This window comes from Cibotium barometz, chromosome 24, assembly GCF_041138505.1.
Source record: "Cibotium barometz isolate CiBa-2024 chromosome 24, ASM4113850v1, whole genome shotgun sequence".
Lineage (NCBI taxonomy): Eukaryota > Viridiplantae > Streptophyta > Polypodiopsida > Cyatheales > Cibotiaceae > Cibotium > Cibotium barometz.
Window position 1 is genome coordinate 35,477,953 of NC_141069.1, and position 18,382 is coordinate 35,496,334.

General features: G+C 40.9%; 1 protein-coding gene and 1 pseudogene across 3 annotated transcripts in view; one reads left to right on the forward strand and one right to left on the reverse strand.

Moving 5' to 3' along the window:
- The window catches only part of LOC147625227 (ubiquitin fusion degradation protein 1 C-like), a 51,380-nt gene extending 45,799 nt beyond the window's left edge, over nt 1-5,581 (forward strand). For all 3 annotated transcript variants that reach the window (XM_086818496.1, XM_086818495.1, XM_086818494.1), the window contains one exon: nt 5,152-5,581. In XM_086818496.1, coding sequence (XP_086674622.1) covers nt 5,152-5,250 — 99 coding nt within the window. In that variant the 3' untranslated portion in view covers nt 5,251-5,581. The remainder of the gene's footprint in view (nt 1-5,151) is intronic.
- Nucleotides 5,582-16,404: 10,823 nt separating this feature from the next.
- Nucleotides 16,405-16,845, reverse strand: LOC147625228 (histone H3-like centromeric protein cnp1 pseudogene; annotated as a pseudogene).
- Nucleotides 16,846-18,382: the final 1,537 nt, after the last annotated feature.

Here is an 18,382-nt window from a genome sequence, read left to right on the forward strand (position 1 = left end):
ATGAGAAACAAGAGGTGAAGCCACCACTTGAACCTGTTGGGAACCATTCACTACATCCCACCATGTACCATCAATCTTGGTATTACCATGCACAAGTGCGACCTCCTCTATGAGGACCTTAGCCATTACCACCCATGGCTCTTGAGATACACACATATCTTGCAATAAAGGCCATCTTCTAGCGACCATATGTAATCTGACATTTAATAGGGCTGCCTCTCCACTCCTCTTCAGAGTAGTAACATGTTTCCAAGAAATCCACATTTGCCCAAGCTTATTTCGTGCTCTTTTCCATAGCATAAATCTAATTGGTTGTTGTATCTGATGCAAAGCTTTGCCCGTCGATGTCAATGAAGGCAAGAAAAAAGATATCATGCTAATCATAATGCAATTTGCCACTTTGAGCCGAACATGCGTAGGCCAACCTTGAGATTTCTGTTAAGGTTAGGGCTACACACAAATAGATACACACAAAGAATGAACAGCTGCAAGCACTCTCAAGAGTGATGGTGATTAATACTCACACAAAGAAGATAGCATACAATGTGTGGAGCTTGGGGGTTGACTCCACAATATCAAAATACAATAATTGTCGTGTCCTTTCACACCTAATATCCAAGGGGCAAAACCCAAAGGGAGAAAAGTGCCCTTGGTTAGCCCATGTTCACATGTGGCACTACTCATAGCATATGTGCCAATAATTTCCAATACACAAACTTATCATTTATCCTCGTAGAAATCCATGCCAACAAAGCTTGTGAATCAACATCAACTTCAATCAGATAACCCAAGTGGCGTGTGATGCATCCCCTTTGTATGACTTGCCCATTCCATCCCAAACCAAGCAAATCGCTCTCGGTATAGCTTATCAGAGCAGATTACTACATATTAATTTGTTACCCTGAAGCAAGACCAAAAGTATCCCAAATAGCCATAGCCTTCTGAACATTATCTCTTTGAGCCTTAAGGAACATGAAAGAATCATCTGCCAATGCCTGGCCGACCATCTACTCTCCGCTTGGAAGAGTACTACAACTTCATAGTCCTCCACTAGCTTATCGAGTCCAAATAAGATTGGATGTGTAACAATTGAAAACAAGAGAGGTCTAAGTGGGCGTTCTTGCTTGACCGATCTCGTTAAATGAATGGGCTCAGTCACCCCACCATTAATCATAAGCCTAGCCACTACATGTTGGCTAATAGTATAAATTGAAGAAGACATGCGAGGGCCAAATTTCATAGCTTGCGTAAGCTGTGAAAGAAAAGACTAACTAACGTGATCATAAGCCTTTTCAATATCTTGTGGGTTGACTTCCATGAGTATATAACATGCACGTTCCTAAAAGTTGAATTTGGGATGTTCTTGGATTCATCTAGGTATATAATTCAGTAATATTAGCGGACACGCAGATTTCACATTGTGAAGTTTTCGTCTGAGTTGCGACCAGTTGATATTGTGCTTATTCTTTCTATCTTTAGCAGTGCATTCGCCCTATCAACTACTTATTTGCCGTACTAATTCTTTCTATTTGCTACTTCCCTTAGTGCTATGCTTCATTATGGCCGAGTCAAAACTCAGTACGAAGAGCTTTGTGTGAATATATGCTCTTATGTGTGTGTGTGTGTGGGAGAGCATATCTTGATATAGAGTTCTACACCCACTATTGGGCACTGATGACGTCAGTGGGGATGTCGTAGTATCTAGTCCATACTATGCATAATGGAGTTGATAGCTATATAGTCTTGTGGGTTGACTTCCATGAGTATATAACATGCACGTTCATAAAAGGTGAATTTGGGCATGTTTCTAGATTTATCTAGGTATATAATTCAGTCGTATTAGCAGACATGGAGATTTCACATTGTGAAGTTTTTGGCCAAGTTGCGACGAGTTGATATTGTGCTTATTCTTTCTTTCTTTAGCGGTGCATTCGCCCTATCAACTACTTATTTGCCGTACTAATTCTTTCTATTTGCTACTTCCCTTAGTGCTAGGCTTCATTATGGTTGAGTCGAAACTCAGTACGAAGAGCTTTGTCTGAATATATGCTCTTATGTGTGTGTGTGTGTGTGTGTGGAGTGCGTGTGGGAGAGTATATCTTGATACAGAGTTCTACACCCACTATTGGGCACTGATAACGTTAGTGGGGATGTCGTAGTATCTACTCCATACTATGCATAATGAAGTTGATATTTATATAGTCTTGTGGGTTGACTTCCATGAGTATATAACAAGCACGTTCCTAAAAGGTGAATTTGGGCATGTACTTGGATTCATCTAGGTATATAAGCCTTTTCAATATCTAGTTGAATCATAACCACCTCTTGCCTCGAAGCCCTTGCATAATCAATTTCAATTTGAACATTCAGTATATTATGCAAAATATTTCGATCTTTAATAAATCCATATTGCCTTGGATGAATTAAAGTAGGAAGAAATTACTGCAACCTGTTGGCCAAGACCTTTGTAAATATTTTTACATGGCTCCCATCAATGTGATTGGTCTCCATTGACGTAGATTAACTGGGGATGGAACTTTAGACAATATACGTACAAGCCCAATCTTCCAACTCGCAGGCATGATACTTGTATTCTACACCTCCTGAAAAATACAAGCGAAAGGGACCTTCAACTCATCAACATACTTTGTGAAAAGCTCATTGGGGAGCCCATCCCATCCTGGACTTTTCCTTTTAGGCAAATGCTTCAACACATCTTCCACCTCCTTTGCATAAATATCTCTTTCCAATTCATTTGCAAAAACATCTGATACTTGGTGACGAACCAAGTGAAACAAAGACTAGCTGCAATGACATCAGGAGACCACCTCTTGCGGACCCAACAAATGGTGATAAAAGTCCATACACATATCTAGAACACAAGTAGGATTAGTAATCAATACTCTTTGCCTATCCTGCATTCTGACAATATTCTCACGTGCATGCTTTTGCTGCAAACGAGCAAAGAACGTATGTGACTGACAATTAGAATCCATTAGGACATCCATTCGAGCCATAAGCTTATATCTCACATATTGATTCTCGTACAATGCAGCAACTTGATGGGACAACCAATCAATAGCTATCTCAATGTCAGGGCAAGAACCGTCCTCTTGAACCACCTGATTCAAATCAACCAACAACAATTCTAGGTTCCGCAACTTCTTCCTCAAATATGATGCATTATGAATCCCATACTGGTGAGCAAGCTTTTGAATATTGAACAGACAACACTCCCAAGCTTTATTGCCATGGGCGGGTAAAGCTTTGCATCATATATAAGAGCCAATGAGATTTATGCTATGGAAAAGAGCAGGAAATAAGCCAGGGCAGATGTGGATTTCTTGGGAACATGTTACTACTCCGAAGAGGAGTGGAGGGACAGCCCTATTAGATGTCAAATTACATAGCCTTTATTGCAAGATACGTGTGTATCTCAAGAGCCATGTGTGGTAATGGCTTAGGTAGAGGAGGTCACACTTGTGCATGGTAATACCAGGATTGATGGTACATGGTGAGATGTAGTGAATGGTTCCCAACAGGTTCGAGTGGTGGCTTCACCTCTCCTTTCTCATTTGATGATCTCATGGAAGGAGGTGTTTGCACACACTAAATGGAAGCCTTCAGATCAGCGGTTGGAGTTTAATTCTATGGCAGGTGAGGTGCTGAGTGGCCTGATAAACTTGTTGAGTGGCCAAAATTCAATAGAATGGCTCGATTGGGACGAGTGAAAATTATGGATGCTTTGTTGCCACGTAGAGGCCACTTATTTTTTTTTTTTGTGGAAAATCCGTCAATATTTTCGGGTTCCACGTGGATATGTACAGTTATGGGAGAAGGCGAGGGCAGGACTTACACTGTTTGGTGATATTCCTGAGTTGGAGGATCAACAACCTTGGTCAGATTGGGCATTTAGAAAGCCTCGGGAGATTGTCCAATGCACAATAAATCAAGTATACTATATGATGGTGGAAGATAAGCGCTAGATCACTGAGAAGGCTAATAGGGTATGTAGGACCTGGTGGAACGAAGTAATCTTACAGGGTTGGTGGTCTAAGATTCCATATCAAGGGAAGGTGTTCCTAAGGCGCATGTTAGTTGGAGGCCTACCATTGGGGGGACCAGTTGTTGCGAAAGCGGTGGATTGCTTCTGGTTATTGTGTGTTTTGTACTATATGCTTGGAAACATGCCCGCATCTTTTCATTTCATGTCCGGTGGCAAAGAAGGTGTGGGATTTCCTTTCTTGCGTATGGATTCCGTTGACAGATAGGCCCGTAAAGGTTAAAGACTGGATTTTTGACAAGATTCCGAATGGGCCGGATTTTTCTTTCATTTCCGCTGACTTCCCTTCTCTCTCTCTCTCTCTCTCTCTCTCTCTCTCTCTCCCCGCCTTGTTTTTTATTGCAGGCGGCAGCATTTTTGGTGGGGAGGCGGCGGCAGCACTTTGGAGAGGGCGGTGGGGACAGCACTGTGGGGAGGGCTAGCGGGGCTTAAGGGCAAGTAAGCAGTCAGCTATGGCAGATCTGGTTTGCAAGTAGAGTGGGCGGGTTCAGACGGGGGCTCGAAAGCAGGCTGAACAAGTTTGGTTGTGGGGTTGGTGTGGGCAGGGTCATGGGTCCAGATGGGTGGGCGGGTTAGGCGTGGGGCGCTGCTGCGGGGTGGGCTTCAGCATGGGTGCTTCAGACTGGCAGCTGAGACTGCTGGCAGGGTCGTGAGGTTGTTGGGGCAGCAGCAGCGCGAGATGGCGGCATCGGTGGCGTTGTTGGTGGATCAGATGGTGATGGGGGCGGCACCGGTGCGAGACGGGTGGCAAGGGCAGCACTGGATGCGGCGAAGGGTGACACTGGTGGCAAGGGGCAGATACGCATAGGCAAAGTCATAGGCTCACACACACAAGCACAGGCAGAGGCATAGCTACCGCCATGCTGAGTGAGCTTTGATTTTTTTGAGGATGAAGTGCAAGTAATTTCTGAATTTCTTGGACCTATGCCAGCTTTGTTTTTTTTGAGGATAAAGTGCATGTAATTTATAAGTTTTTTGTAGAGCATTTGTGTACATTGGTCTTCTTGTGCATTTAGTTTTCATTTCTATGCCCTTCATGTGTTTGGGGCAAGGGTCTTTGTTGACATTTCCAACTTGTTTTATTGCAGCAACCAGCACCTAAAGAACCTGTCAAGGAGGAACCCCCAAAGGAAGACCAAGCTAAATTTCAAGCTTTTAGTGGCAAAAAGTATTCATTGAAGGGCTGAGGGCTGAGGCCTTACTTGCTTGTGTATGATATCTTAGTGCAAAGATGCATCTGTACTCATGTACACAGCCTGAGTTAAAGGTGCTTCTGAAGAGGTTGAATATTTATCTTATAAGTGAATATAGGAGAAAGACGAATTCATGGTTTCAAAGATTACCATGATATACTTTATGAATTGATGGCATCGGTCGGCTTTGCAAGGTCTTCTTTTGAGATCAGTTGTTTCATTGTGAGACTTTGAAATTGTGGAATCCATTTGGTTGGTGGATGCTTGGTTTTGAGCTTGGGACACCTATAATTATCACACGAACTGCATCCTCTTATCTTTTAAAGGTTTAGTTTAGCGAAACTCTTTTTCATTGTTAATTTAATCATTTAAAGAATGTAATGTATTTTAGAATTTAGATGAGATGAATAAATTGTAATAATTTAATTAAGAATATAGTTATATGTTGAAGACAATCAATACTTTTATTATAACAATTGAAGGGTTCACCATATGCTTGTATCCAGGCAATTCCGGATTTGAATTGTTTGTTTTGTGCATCCACATCCTCGTGCTTGTATTACAAGAAGCAAAGATTTCATGATGTGCCTGTATTTAGGAATCTGCGAGCATGCGAATATACCTTGTGTAGAAAGATGAAGCAAAGAAAATTGTATTTAGGCCAGAGCGGCCTATGATACCAAACATGAAGTCCATGAGGTCTTGAGCCGTCAGGTGTAATAAAACACTTGAAAGAGAAACAAAACTTGCTAATCATTCATCATCGATTGCCCATTTACTTGCTTTGTGAGCTTCCATTCTTTTGCTTGAGATGCATTGGAGTGGATCCCTAAGCAATCCATATCTTTGCACCTTTTAGTTTGATTGTTTTAGAGCCTCAATCTTGCCAGGCTTGTTGTGGTCAATATTACATGATTACCTTGTAAATCTTAGGCAAATACATTTCGTTCGATCATTGGTGTGATTGCATGTAGCTGATCCTTGAGAGGTGTCCCTTCTTGTCTCCATCTTTGTACCATGCTTGAGGTAGACCGTTGATGTAGGTCTAAAGGGCCTTGATACATTGATACCACGGATATACTTGGCCATAGAAAAAATTAATGAGAGAAAAGGAAAAATGACAATCACTAGTGTATAAAAATGTGATATTAACATGTGACCATGTATGGGAGAAACTAAACATGATCAACCAGTGAATGCCCTCCTTAGCCATATAGATCTGATGGTCGAAATAATATCTTGTCTCTGTGTGATGGTGCCAAGTGGAGGGTCGTGATGCTCTGAGGTCAGGAAGTTTGGATGGCAAAATAGATCAAGCTCTATCATCGAGGATCCCTTCAGAGCAGAGCACCGGGCCGCTAGTGAGGGCGGTGGGCTTTGATGCGGATGCATGATGACTGAGGAAATCTGTAATGACCCTCTAGGAAGTATCATCTCAGGTCTGCCGCTCAGTATGTTGTCTTAGTAATGCATCCCTGTGATGTCTAAGCATCTTTGATCATCAAGCTACATCACTTGTGCGAGTGGACCTAACTCGAGTGGAATCTTCCTTGTATTGCAAGTCTTGGTAGCCAAATATGTAGTGCACCTCATCTTCCACCTGTCACATGGTGCACACTCTGCGTATCTGATCCTCATGTGGGGTATCATCAACTCTAGAAAACATCTTGAGCTTCCTTGTAGGCCGGGTAGCTAAACATGTAGTGCACCTCATCTTCCACTTGTCGCGTGGTGCATATGCTGCATATCTGATCCTCGTGTGGGGTATCATGAACTCTACCACTCACGACCTTGAGGTGGTGAGAAGACACCTTGAGCTTGCCAATCACAATACGCATGGCATGTGACATATAGATCCATATATATATCTCAAGATTATAATGAAACAATAACCGATCCTTATAAAACTGGCTTTTCATGCCAAGCTCATTTTCATGCCAAGCTAGAAAGGAGACACCCATGTGTGATGTATGTTAAGCTGCAGCAGTAGATCCAACTGGTTGATCTCCTGTTGTGAGAGCAGACTCCATACTATATTGAAAAGAGGGGGAGGGGGGAGGGGGGGGGGTTGGTGTCAATTTGGAATCCGTGTGCATCAAAGCACTTGAAGTCCTATCTCCATGTACCATGCTAGTGAGGGTAATGATGGTGATGGTGCTGATTAGGTGGAGGGAAATCTAGCCAGTCTAACCCACTCCCTCTCCCTCTCCTAATGTAACTGCATAGATGAGTCTAGTGCATGTTAGTGTGGGAAAATACCCTTAGGAGTAATACCACAATTAAAACATGCCCATTCAAGAACCTAGGAGGTTATGCACATGATGGAATATAATGTAGCACATCGGAGTAGGCAGCTAGAGGCTACACACTATAATCTAGCATGTCAAAGTAGGTAGTTAGGGGACACCACCTACCACCTCCCCTTGGGCTAAAAAAGCCGCCTTGTATGACAGTGAACAGAACAGAGAGAAATTACGATATAGTTTTTGTACAATGCAGGTCATAGAAAGTAATGCACTTTAAATGACTAATTTGAGTCCTGTGTTCTGTCGTGTCTGATCACGTTCTACCTCTATGTGTGTGCATTTTCACCTCGGTGTGTTGATGGCTATTCATTGCTAACACTTTTGGCACGCTCACTGGGACCAAACCACAAGTAGTACTGATTAGGAACTTCATCATCTTGGTGGAACATCCAAGGCACTTGACAACAGGTCTCCCAAATGAAGGAACTCCTTGACAATGGCGTCAACCTTCAAAAATAAAACCAACAACAATGCCCCCCCAGCTCTACTATGACGTTGCACCCATGTTGAACACAGAGCAGCTTGACAATGCCATCACCATGTTCCATAGTGAAACAATGGAACGGTGCAATGAGCTCACCCTAGTGGAGCAATACAACTTGCTTTGACTCATGAGACTCGACAGTCTACATAACTGGCAAGTGGGTTGAAGGAAGTAGCCTCGGCGCTTGTAGGCTTATAGCTGATATGGGACCCTGCCTACCATGCTAATAAATTAGTCAAGATGAGAGAGCAGATGAACAAACCTTTGTGCCAACTCCTCCACCCGCGCATTGCTGCGGCCGATGACCAAGGTTCCAGAAAAGAACTATTCCCTCTCTACAACCATCTCTCTCTCTCTCTCTCACACACACACACACACACACACACACACACATGCACATGACCCTCTCCCTCTCTCTGTCATGGACACACTCTCAAATGTTGAAACTCTCTCTCTCTCACATGCACACGCATATACACACCCTCTCTCTCTCTCTCTCTCACACACACACACACACACATCCACACACTCTGAATAGGAGGATAGTGCCGCGAGACCTCAAATTCGGCATTGTACAATCCTATACAAGGCTTCTATACCTCAACTACAAGGGAGAAGCAATATGCAACATCCTTTGCACCATAAGTAGGAGGTGCCATGCATAATGATAATTTAGCTTGCATCACTATCAGTTCTTAACAAAAATGGGAAAAAGTAGGTGTCAGAATTATGGAGAAAAGGGCCACCGTAAGACTACCAATACCACAAGTATGGAAGATGTTCTGACAAGGGCATAGGCAAAGATACTGTCGGTTGGAAATCTCAGATGCGTATGCAGTAGTTACCAAAACCATTTGCAAAGCCAACACAAAGCTTGAGCTTGGAAAGCTTGATAAGGCAATGAAGCAACTGAAAGATTTCTCAAAATTCTTGAAAAATGCACGACAATGGCATCTGCAATATAATAGGGGGAAGCATGTGTCATATTCATCATAAGGATAGAAGAGCTCCAAAATAATGTGAAAGGACTCCTAATAACAAAAAAGGTAGCAAAAGCATATACCAAAATGGAGTTAGAACGTGAGAAGTCAGATGAGGAGGTCTGCTACTTTGAAGAAGAAGGCGAGGACGATGATGAAGCTGATTCCGCAGGGCAAGGTCAAGGAGATAAGAAGAGTCAAGCATCCTTGAACCACATGAGGACATCATGAAAACATCAAAGAGCAAGCTGAGGCCTCAAGTGTTCTGAATTTGCCCCAGTAGTTGCAAGTGCTGTTTCAAACCAACATAACCAAGAATTGAACCAGGAGGAAGAGAATAAGAATGTGACAAGAGTTGAGGTGCCACAGGAGGAGCAAAGAGTTCAAGGGACCTAAGATGACTTCTTACACACAGCTAACTCTACGTTGGGGGACAAATCTCAGATTCAGGTTTCTGTTAATGGAAATATGTAGGGCCAAGAACATCACAGAAAGTGGATCAAATTCACCCGAAACTAGACCAAGTTGGTAAAACTTATGCCTCAAAAGAAAGCCTAGATGTTGGCTTGTGGAATAAGAGCTCAGATACCCAAGAGGATCCCCCAAACAGCATGAAGAACTAGTTGGATGATGCTTCCAGTAATGATGCAAGTGGAATGAACTCGAAACCGGGCACATGTATGCAGGATGCTCTGAACATAATCTGTTCGAATTTCTTGAAGCTACTGATTCAACTCCTCGATGTGCTTCTCTGCTTCTTCTCTTTTCTGTTTTTGGGCCCGACAATGCTTCACACAATCAGGGCATTGCTGAGGATGCAGTTGTACTTGATGATCCACAGACATGGATGGACAATGCCTCACACAATCAGGGCATTGCTGAGGATGCTGTTGTACTTGATGATCCACAGACATGGATGCCCAATGCTGGAATCCAGATGGGGCAAAGCCTTCACAGTGCTGTAGTGCATGCATCACTCCCAACTTTGGCCACAACATCAGATCCAGCTGGCAGATCCAACCCATTAGTAAAGAGTCAGCCGACTGATGGTAGATGTGACCTATTAGTAAAGAGTCAGTCGGACATACGGAGTTGACCTGCCACTCTAAACAAATCAAAGGACCATGACACATTGCAAAATCCGTCCGAATCAGACCCAAAGTGACACTTGTGTGTACATGCTTCCACGTAGTGCAGTCATCCCACTGACCACATTCCTCTTAAGGATAAAGTGACTAAGGCCTTGTGTGGTGATTCTCATGATCAGGGAGGGATATGTTTTCAGTGTTACTTAGGCCCGTTACACATACCCCACCGCCCATGTATGGGCCCGCCCATGTATGGGCGGGGGAGATTGCCTGCCCATGAATTATGGACGGTGGATACCCCCACCACATCAGCATGGGCAGGCAAGGGTACGGTGATGTGTAATGGGCCTCATATTTGACGGAAGTGTCAAACTCAGCAAACGATAATGATGGAGGCAAGTGCACTATTGGTCCATAAATTACTTTTTCAAAACATACCCAATTGTGGCCTTTGTACCTCCAACCACCCATGTGATAGTTCTGGCCTTAGATGTGAGATATATGCCCTTACATATACAACACTGTAATCAATAGATAAGTCCGATCCGATGGAGCTTCAAGAAGACTCACCTAGATGGTTGGCCGTGTGGTTGGATCTTGAGATATCGACCTTTAACTAGTGATGTGGACATTAATGATCCACTAAGGTGATAGCTTCTGCACTTACACCACTAGCAGGGTCGGTGAGATTATGGGCGATATGCCACTAGTGGTTTACAGGATGTGTGACAGTTGACATCAGTATAGCCACTTTAGTGTATTAGAGTTATGGCATAGTTATAGCGCTAGCTCATGTAGTCGGGTTCACACTTTGGACTAACCTTTGTATGTTATAGTAGGAGAGTACTTTACGTTATAGTATACTCTATTATGGTTGTAGAGAAGCAAAGAGAATAAAAAAAAATTCAGCCATCCATCTCTCTTGTGTGCTTGTCTATTCGTGTGTGTGTACCAGAGCACCAACTGGTGTGAAGAGCTCAAGAGTCAAGGAGGAGGCAAGCACATGAAGTAGTACATGGACAAGGGTAATTTCATCTCTTCCCCTCTTTGATTTTGGAGCAACACCTTTGGGTATGTACTATTATCTCTTTATATTATGGTTGTAGAGAAGCAAAGAGAATATAAAAAAATTCAGCCATCCATCTCTCTTGTGTGCTTATCTACTGTGTGTGTGTGTGTGTGTGTGTGTGTGTTTACTTGCAAGGAGCTCAAGCTCATCCTCTCCCCTGCATTCTTGTCATGGTATCAGAGCACTACTTGGTGTGAAGAGCTCAAGAGGCAAGAAGGAAGCAAGCACATGAAGTAGTACATAGGCAAGGATAATTCCATCTCTTCTCCTCTTTGATTTTGGAGCAACACCTTTGTGTATCTGTGATAGCTAGAGCAAAAAGAAGTGCTGCTAGTGAGCTCATTGCAGATTGAGTAGTATTGTATACAGATAACTATGTTTTACAAGTATTTGGTTGGTTGTAGGTAAAGATGTTTGACAGCTTGTTACATATTGTTAGTGAGAAGTTAAGTAAGAATAATTTTCAGGATTGTAAACTCAGGATGACTAATTTCCTTATGGGAAAAGGATATTGGGTGACTTTGATGGAGAGAACCTTACTGACTTTAGGACCTCTAAATCTCAATATGAGGATGAACTGAATAAAATGTAAGAATAATCTACTTTAGAATTCGTATCACTACTGAATTCCAACCATGCCATACACCTTGAAGAGTGTGCTTAGGGATAGAAATTGACATCATCTTACTATGACACGTTCAATTATCACAGTGATGCTGCTCTGTATTAAGCTTCATAGGATGATGTTGCTATAGTTGGTTGTTTCTTATTAAGTCAATATATACACAAATTGTCGAGAAAGAAGTGTGGACTATAGTCTATTATAATAGCCAACCCAGTTGGAATCACTATAGGCCCATAGTTCTAAATCACGCCCCTTGGCATAGAATAATCCAACATCTTGAGTGCCTATAGGAAAAGATACATTTAATTGCCTTGCCAATGCTTAGTGCGCCTGGGAAATGCATGAACTTTAAAAGTTGTGACACACCATATTGGATGTATGCCTGGGAAATGCATGAACTTTAAAAGTTGTGACACACCATATTGGATGTATGGCCACGAGTTTCACAAATACCAACAACTTGATTATAAGTGGTTATGTTGAATGACTCACCACCCATCCTGCAGACTAAGCTTTACATAAGGTTCCATTGGTGTAGAGATTGGTTTGCAACTTTCCATATTGAACCTCTTGAGTAGTGTCTTGATTGCTTAATGACTATACCATCATCTTGCTATATGAATTACATTCCCAACAAGTAGCAGTGCAAAAATCCAAGACATCAGGAGAAATATAGACTCTCCATTTTGTCCTTAAGGAGTGAATAAAAAAAGATTGGCATGACTAATGAGAGAGGTGGGATTCTAGATCCATGTAACATGGATCTTTTTGTCAGATGTACCTTGTGGTTAGCACATGGAAGTTTGAAAACCGAATTTCATTTTTTTTCATTTTTTATGTTTAACCTTTTACTTTCCCTCCTTTTATATTTCACTACCTTTTCATTTTCTCCTTTTTTTGGCAAAATTCAATTTTGCTATATCTTTAGTAACTCTGGTTCTTTCTTCACGAAAATTTACAGGCATGTTGTTCTCCACCATAGCTCTCTCCTTCTAAAATTTCATCTCATTTGGACAAAACGTCAGTGAGTGATGCCCGTTTTCTCACATGAACTTTCTCTTCTCTGCATCACAGATAGCTATCTTGATGTGAAGTGGCATCAAATTCTTGTGAGTAATTATCATATGTTTAGGGTTTGTCTATATTTTGTCTTGATATAAGTAATGATCATAGGTTTAGGATTTATTTATATTTTGTCTTGCTGTGTTGCCGTTTATTTTCTCAGGAGCAAGGTTGTGAGCAACAAGCTTGTGAAAATCAAAGCAATAAGTTGCTGTTTATTTCTTGTTGTTTTAATCTTTATTTGTTGCTTTCAATCTCCATAGTATTGATTTGAAGTGGCATAAAATACCACAGTAATGATCATAGGTTTTTGGATTTGTTTATGTTTTCTCTTGATGTGTTGCTGTTAATTTTCACAGGAGCAACAAGGTTGTGAGCAGTAAGTTGCTGTTTATTTCTTGTTGTTTTAATCTTTATTTGTTGATTACAATCTTCTCTGCACAGTAAAGATTTCAAGTGGCATAAAATACAACAATAATGATCATAGGCTTAGGGTTTGTCTATGTTTTATCTTGATGTGAGTAATGATCATAGGTTTAGGGTTTGTTAATATTTTGTCTTGATGTGTTTATGTTTATTTTCATAGGAGCAACAAGGTTGTGTAAATCAAAGGAGTAAGTTGTTGTTTATTTCTTGTTGTTTTAATCTTTATTTGTTTCTTACAATGTAACATATATTTATTAATCATGCAGTCTAGCTTTATTAATTTAGATGTCTTCAAGAGGAGGAATATCAATAATATTCACACACAGTGGAGGTGTTTAACAAGAGAGATGATGAAGGTAACTGGATCCCTAATCCGTACAGTAAGTTAAATTGGATTTTAATGCGACCAAGTACTCATGGGTGGCAATTTCAAGGTCAAGCTCAAAGATGTCACAGACCCCAACAAGCAATGGAAAGGTAGAATCATAGAGTTTAGGAGATGCACAAATGGCATGAGTACAATAACAGAGGTATTCATTCAACATGTTTATATGCACAAAGAGATTCGAGTGCATCATGATAACTTAAGTGAAAGACATAAGCCTAACAGTAAGTTTATATCTCTTTGCTTTGCGTTCTTGTGCTTTGAGTCCATGGTTATTAGATAGAGTTTTAATACAAGCATGTTTGTTGCTCTTGCAGCTTTATATCCATCCACTCTGCATGACTAGAAGAATGTAGAATGTTTTAGTGGAAAGCTAAATGTTTTACATGTAGAGATAGGTGCCTTGATCTACTATGACAACAAAAGTGCAAGCGGATTGGCATCTCAAAATTTTTACTTTTATGATTCAGTGTATGATGTGTGGAGAGACATAGTTTGGAGTATATTCCACTACCACCGTTGTCTAGCCAGGAATGGTATAATCCTAGCTTAGACATATCAGAAGCATGTAGGGTAACAATAAAAGCTAATGTTCATGCTGCTATGAAACCATCCACAGGCTCTAGAGATGTGCATCTAAGTTGGTTTGTACCATTTGGTTTGATTGCACATTTGTTTGGATCATGTGAAGTAGTTAAGAAAACTAAGATTATTTATCAATGCAAGTGTCCATTTGAGGATTGGATGACTCAGTTTACTGGGTGAGTCATGGCATCTCAAGAGAACTCACCACCACGATGATATCATTGAGTGCAGAATTACTGTGTCAGATATTACCTTTAGGTAAGATTGCACTTCTGTAGATTGTTGATGGTTTTTATTTATAAGTACTTCATTGCAAGCCACTGATTGTTGATTGTTGATTTTATGTTTTTATGTTGGTTATTGTTTGTTTTTTATGACATGTACTTCATTGCAAGACAAACTTTGTGCATTCACTTCAAGTATAGGAGATGGCGACTTCTACGAGAGAGGGGAGTGGCTCAGCTTGGACCAACACATGTGAGATGGCACGCATTCAGCACTCATTGATGTGGTTATTCTTTGGAAGGGTCATGACCCTTTCTTTTAGCTTTAATGTAGAGAGTCATTGGCCCCTTAGGCAGGAAATCCAACTTATGTCCAATAATCCTGCTTGTAATTTCTATTTTAAGTTGGATGGTAGGAAGGTTGGGAGTCGAAGAACATTGCAAAACATGTAAGCAATGTGTTGCTTCACACATCCTTGAGATTGTGGAGTCAATGTAATTCATATTCTTCCAAGTGAATATAAGAAGTTGTTTCTCTAAAAGTGTTGTAAATTTATTTTTTTTTTCATTTTCATAAAGTGTTATGGTTTTTTAAGTCTACTATGTTTCAAACCCTTTAATATGTAAGAAAATAATGATAAGTATAAGTAAGTACAAACATAAATATAAATATAAGTATATATTTAAGTGTAAATAATAATATAATTAATTATGCTAGAAATATAAATATTTTTACGATTTGTTATATTTTACTGAAGTGTCATTAATTTTCAAGTCTATAGATATAAGTTTAAAAATAAATATAACTTTAAGTATAAATAATAATATAAGTAACTATGTAAATAATATAATATAATATAATAATAACAATAATATAATGTAACATGTAAATAGAAGTATGATTTATTATTTATTATATTTTAATGACGTGTCTTTTATTTACTAGAGTATAAATATAAGGTATAAAAATAAATATAAGTTTATAGATATTTGTAAGTAATATAATAAACACAAGTATAAATTTATTAAAAATATTATAATTTTAAGTGTAAGTATAAATATGAGTATAAGTTATATATCAAACTCATTTATACTATCTATTCTCTAGCTCTCCCTTGTGTGCTGGCTCTCCCCACTACCCATCATGGGGCCGCCTCCCCTGCTTACGCCGCGCGTGGATTAGTAGCACTCGCTATGCTTACCTTGGTGGGGACCAGATCTACCCTAGGTTTCGCATGAGTTTAGATCTCAAGGCTATCATCTCCACCTTAGACCCAAACTCCACCTTGCTAGCTGCATTTTGCGATGTAATGGACGACTTCACCTACTCTATCCCACATTCCACCTTGAGTTGGATTCCTTTGGAGTTCCTCTTCAAGCATGAAGAGTGGATCCAACCACAAGAAGGCGGTGAACAGAGCTCGACAAGATTTCCACACTACCGCTGTCCCAATCTCCTATGAAGAGCACATCCCACTCGATCTCATTGAGCGGGATATTGCTTTTGCTATTTCCACAAGACTTGCTCTCCGGGGTATGCGGAGAACTTTTGAAGATTAAAGCACTTACAAAGGGTGCTGCATTCAAAGTTATTCTAACTAAATCAAGTTTGAAAAAAGTTGTTCTACTTGGACGCTCAAAGTTACTTTACTTATTCTCGACTCAAAGGTCAAGGCCTTTACATTCTGTGGTGGCCCGCCGTGGCATTATTGCGGGGGTATAAGATCCCACCGTCATCACAGGAGGGCAAAGCTTGAAGGGTTCCATGTTTTGATTCCAGTCATCAAGGCAGCTTCAGAGTCTGGAGAGCCTAGTAGTAAGAAGCCTAGGATTGAGAATTACAATTATGCGAGATATACAAAAATAAAACTAAAGATCCTGCTGGCTCGGAGGATCTCTCCAGCATCGCATGCATCACACCAACTGCATGCCCTTTTCATTGATGGTCACCCTCTTCGCATGGATAGCTACAAATACCGTGTCACCAAAAATATCCACTGCGTACGCCTCCGCAGCCTCCTGGAGTGCCTCCACCAAAGCTTTGGCTATCCACCGCATAGGTAGTGGGCTTGATGCTGCGTGAACCCAGAACATCCTATCACGATGGTCTTGCAGATCCTGCATGATCTCTCGCACCACACGTTGGAAGGAGAGCTTCGATATGAGCAGGTTCACCGTCTTTTGGTATTTCCTAATCTCACGGAGAGCCACATTACCAGGCGTCCACCTACGCTTGCGATGTTGTTGCTGTGGTGGTTGGACGCAGGGGGGTACTTCACGTCCCACCTTGGGGGGTACTTCACGTCCCACCTTGGGGAGCCAAACTCTCCTAACAGTTTTCTTGGTGTGAGCCATGCTCTTGGAGGTGAGAGAGAGAAATGAAAGATGAGAAATGAGGGTTATTTTTATACTTATAGATGAAAATTTATATATTTTCTAAATTAGCTCAATACATAAATTTGATACTTTTTAATTTTAAAAATAGTTTTTGGCCGTCCTTTGGTTCTTGTGCGACCATCGTATGGGTGCCCTAGTAAGTGTGTACGGCCCAAATTTTGGGATGGGGTCCCCAAATTTGGGATGTCCGCCTCGATTTGCGTGCCGGACCGCCCCGAGGAGCAATTTTTTTTTTTAAATCCGGGAGGTTCACTTGGTCGTCGGGGTTCAGACCGTTCGTCAATCGGACGCCCGGTCGTGCATTTATTAAGGTTTAAAGGTCGTCGCTTTTAATTAAAATGATTGAAATTTACGTATAAGCTTGATCCGATGTCCATTTTGGATGCTATAAAATCCTATATTAGGGTAAAATCACACATAGATTCCAAATTTGGGCTCAGAATTTGAAGATTCTAAGTAGAAATGACTCAAATAATAAAATCATTGATTTTTATACCATAAAAACTCATAAATTTATCTATTACATGAACATTTCTTTATTAGTGAAGATGGGTATGTTACATCCTTCCCCCCTTAAATAAATCAAGATGTCCTCATCTCGTCATGAATTGGGGATAATCCTTTAAGAGTGTAGCTTCATCTTTCCAAGTTGCATCCTCTTCAGGGTAATCTTTCCACTGTACTAGATGTTCTACAAGAGTTCTATTTCGGAGTTACCTTTCCCTAGAATCTATGATGCTACTGGGCTGTAATTCAAGGACTCCTTGAGTAGGGATTACAACTTGTTCATCATCAAGAATATGATCGAGACTGGGTACATATGGTTTTAACAAACTTACATGAAATACATTGTGGACTTTGATATGGACTCGGAGCTGGAGTTTATAGGCACTTTTACCTAGACACTTGATAACTGTATAGGGACCACAATACCTAGGGCTAAGTTTCTTATATTTCCCAAGTGATAGAGAACTTCGTTTGGGTCGCACTCGTAGAAGAACTCTGTCTCCTTCCTTGAAGATCCTTTCAGACCTCTTGGTGTCAGCATAATGCTTTTGTCGATCTTGGGCAGCTTTAATATCCTTTTGGATTGCCTTGGTTTGTTCCTCCATCTCTTCAAGCATTTTTCTGGATGCCTCAACTCTTATGGTTGGATTAGAGAAATTTAGAGGAGACAAGCATTCTTGCCCATAGAGTGCTTTGAATGGTGACATTCCTATGCTCTGATGATAAGATGTATTGTAGGCAAATTCTACCAGAGGAAGGTATTGAATCCACCTTCTTGGTTCCCGTCCACAATATGCTCTGAGAATGTCTTCAATTACTTGATTGACTCTCTCAGTCTGGCCATCGGTCTCTGGATGATAAGCTGTGCTAAAGCAAAGTTGAGTTCTCAGGGCTTAAAATAAGGACTGCCAGAACTTTGAAGTGAAGTCAGAATCCCGATCACTTACTATCCTTTTTGGGAGACCATGAAGTTTGAGGACTTCCTTGA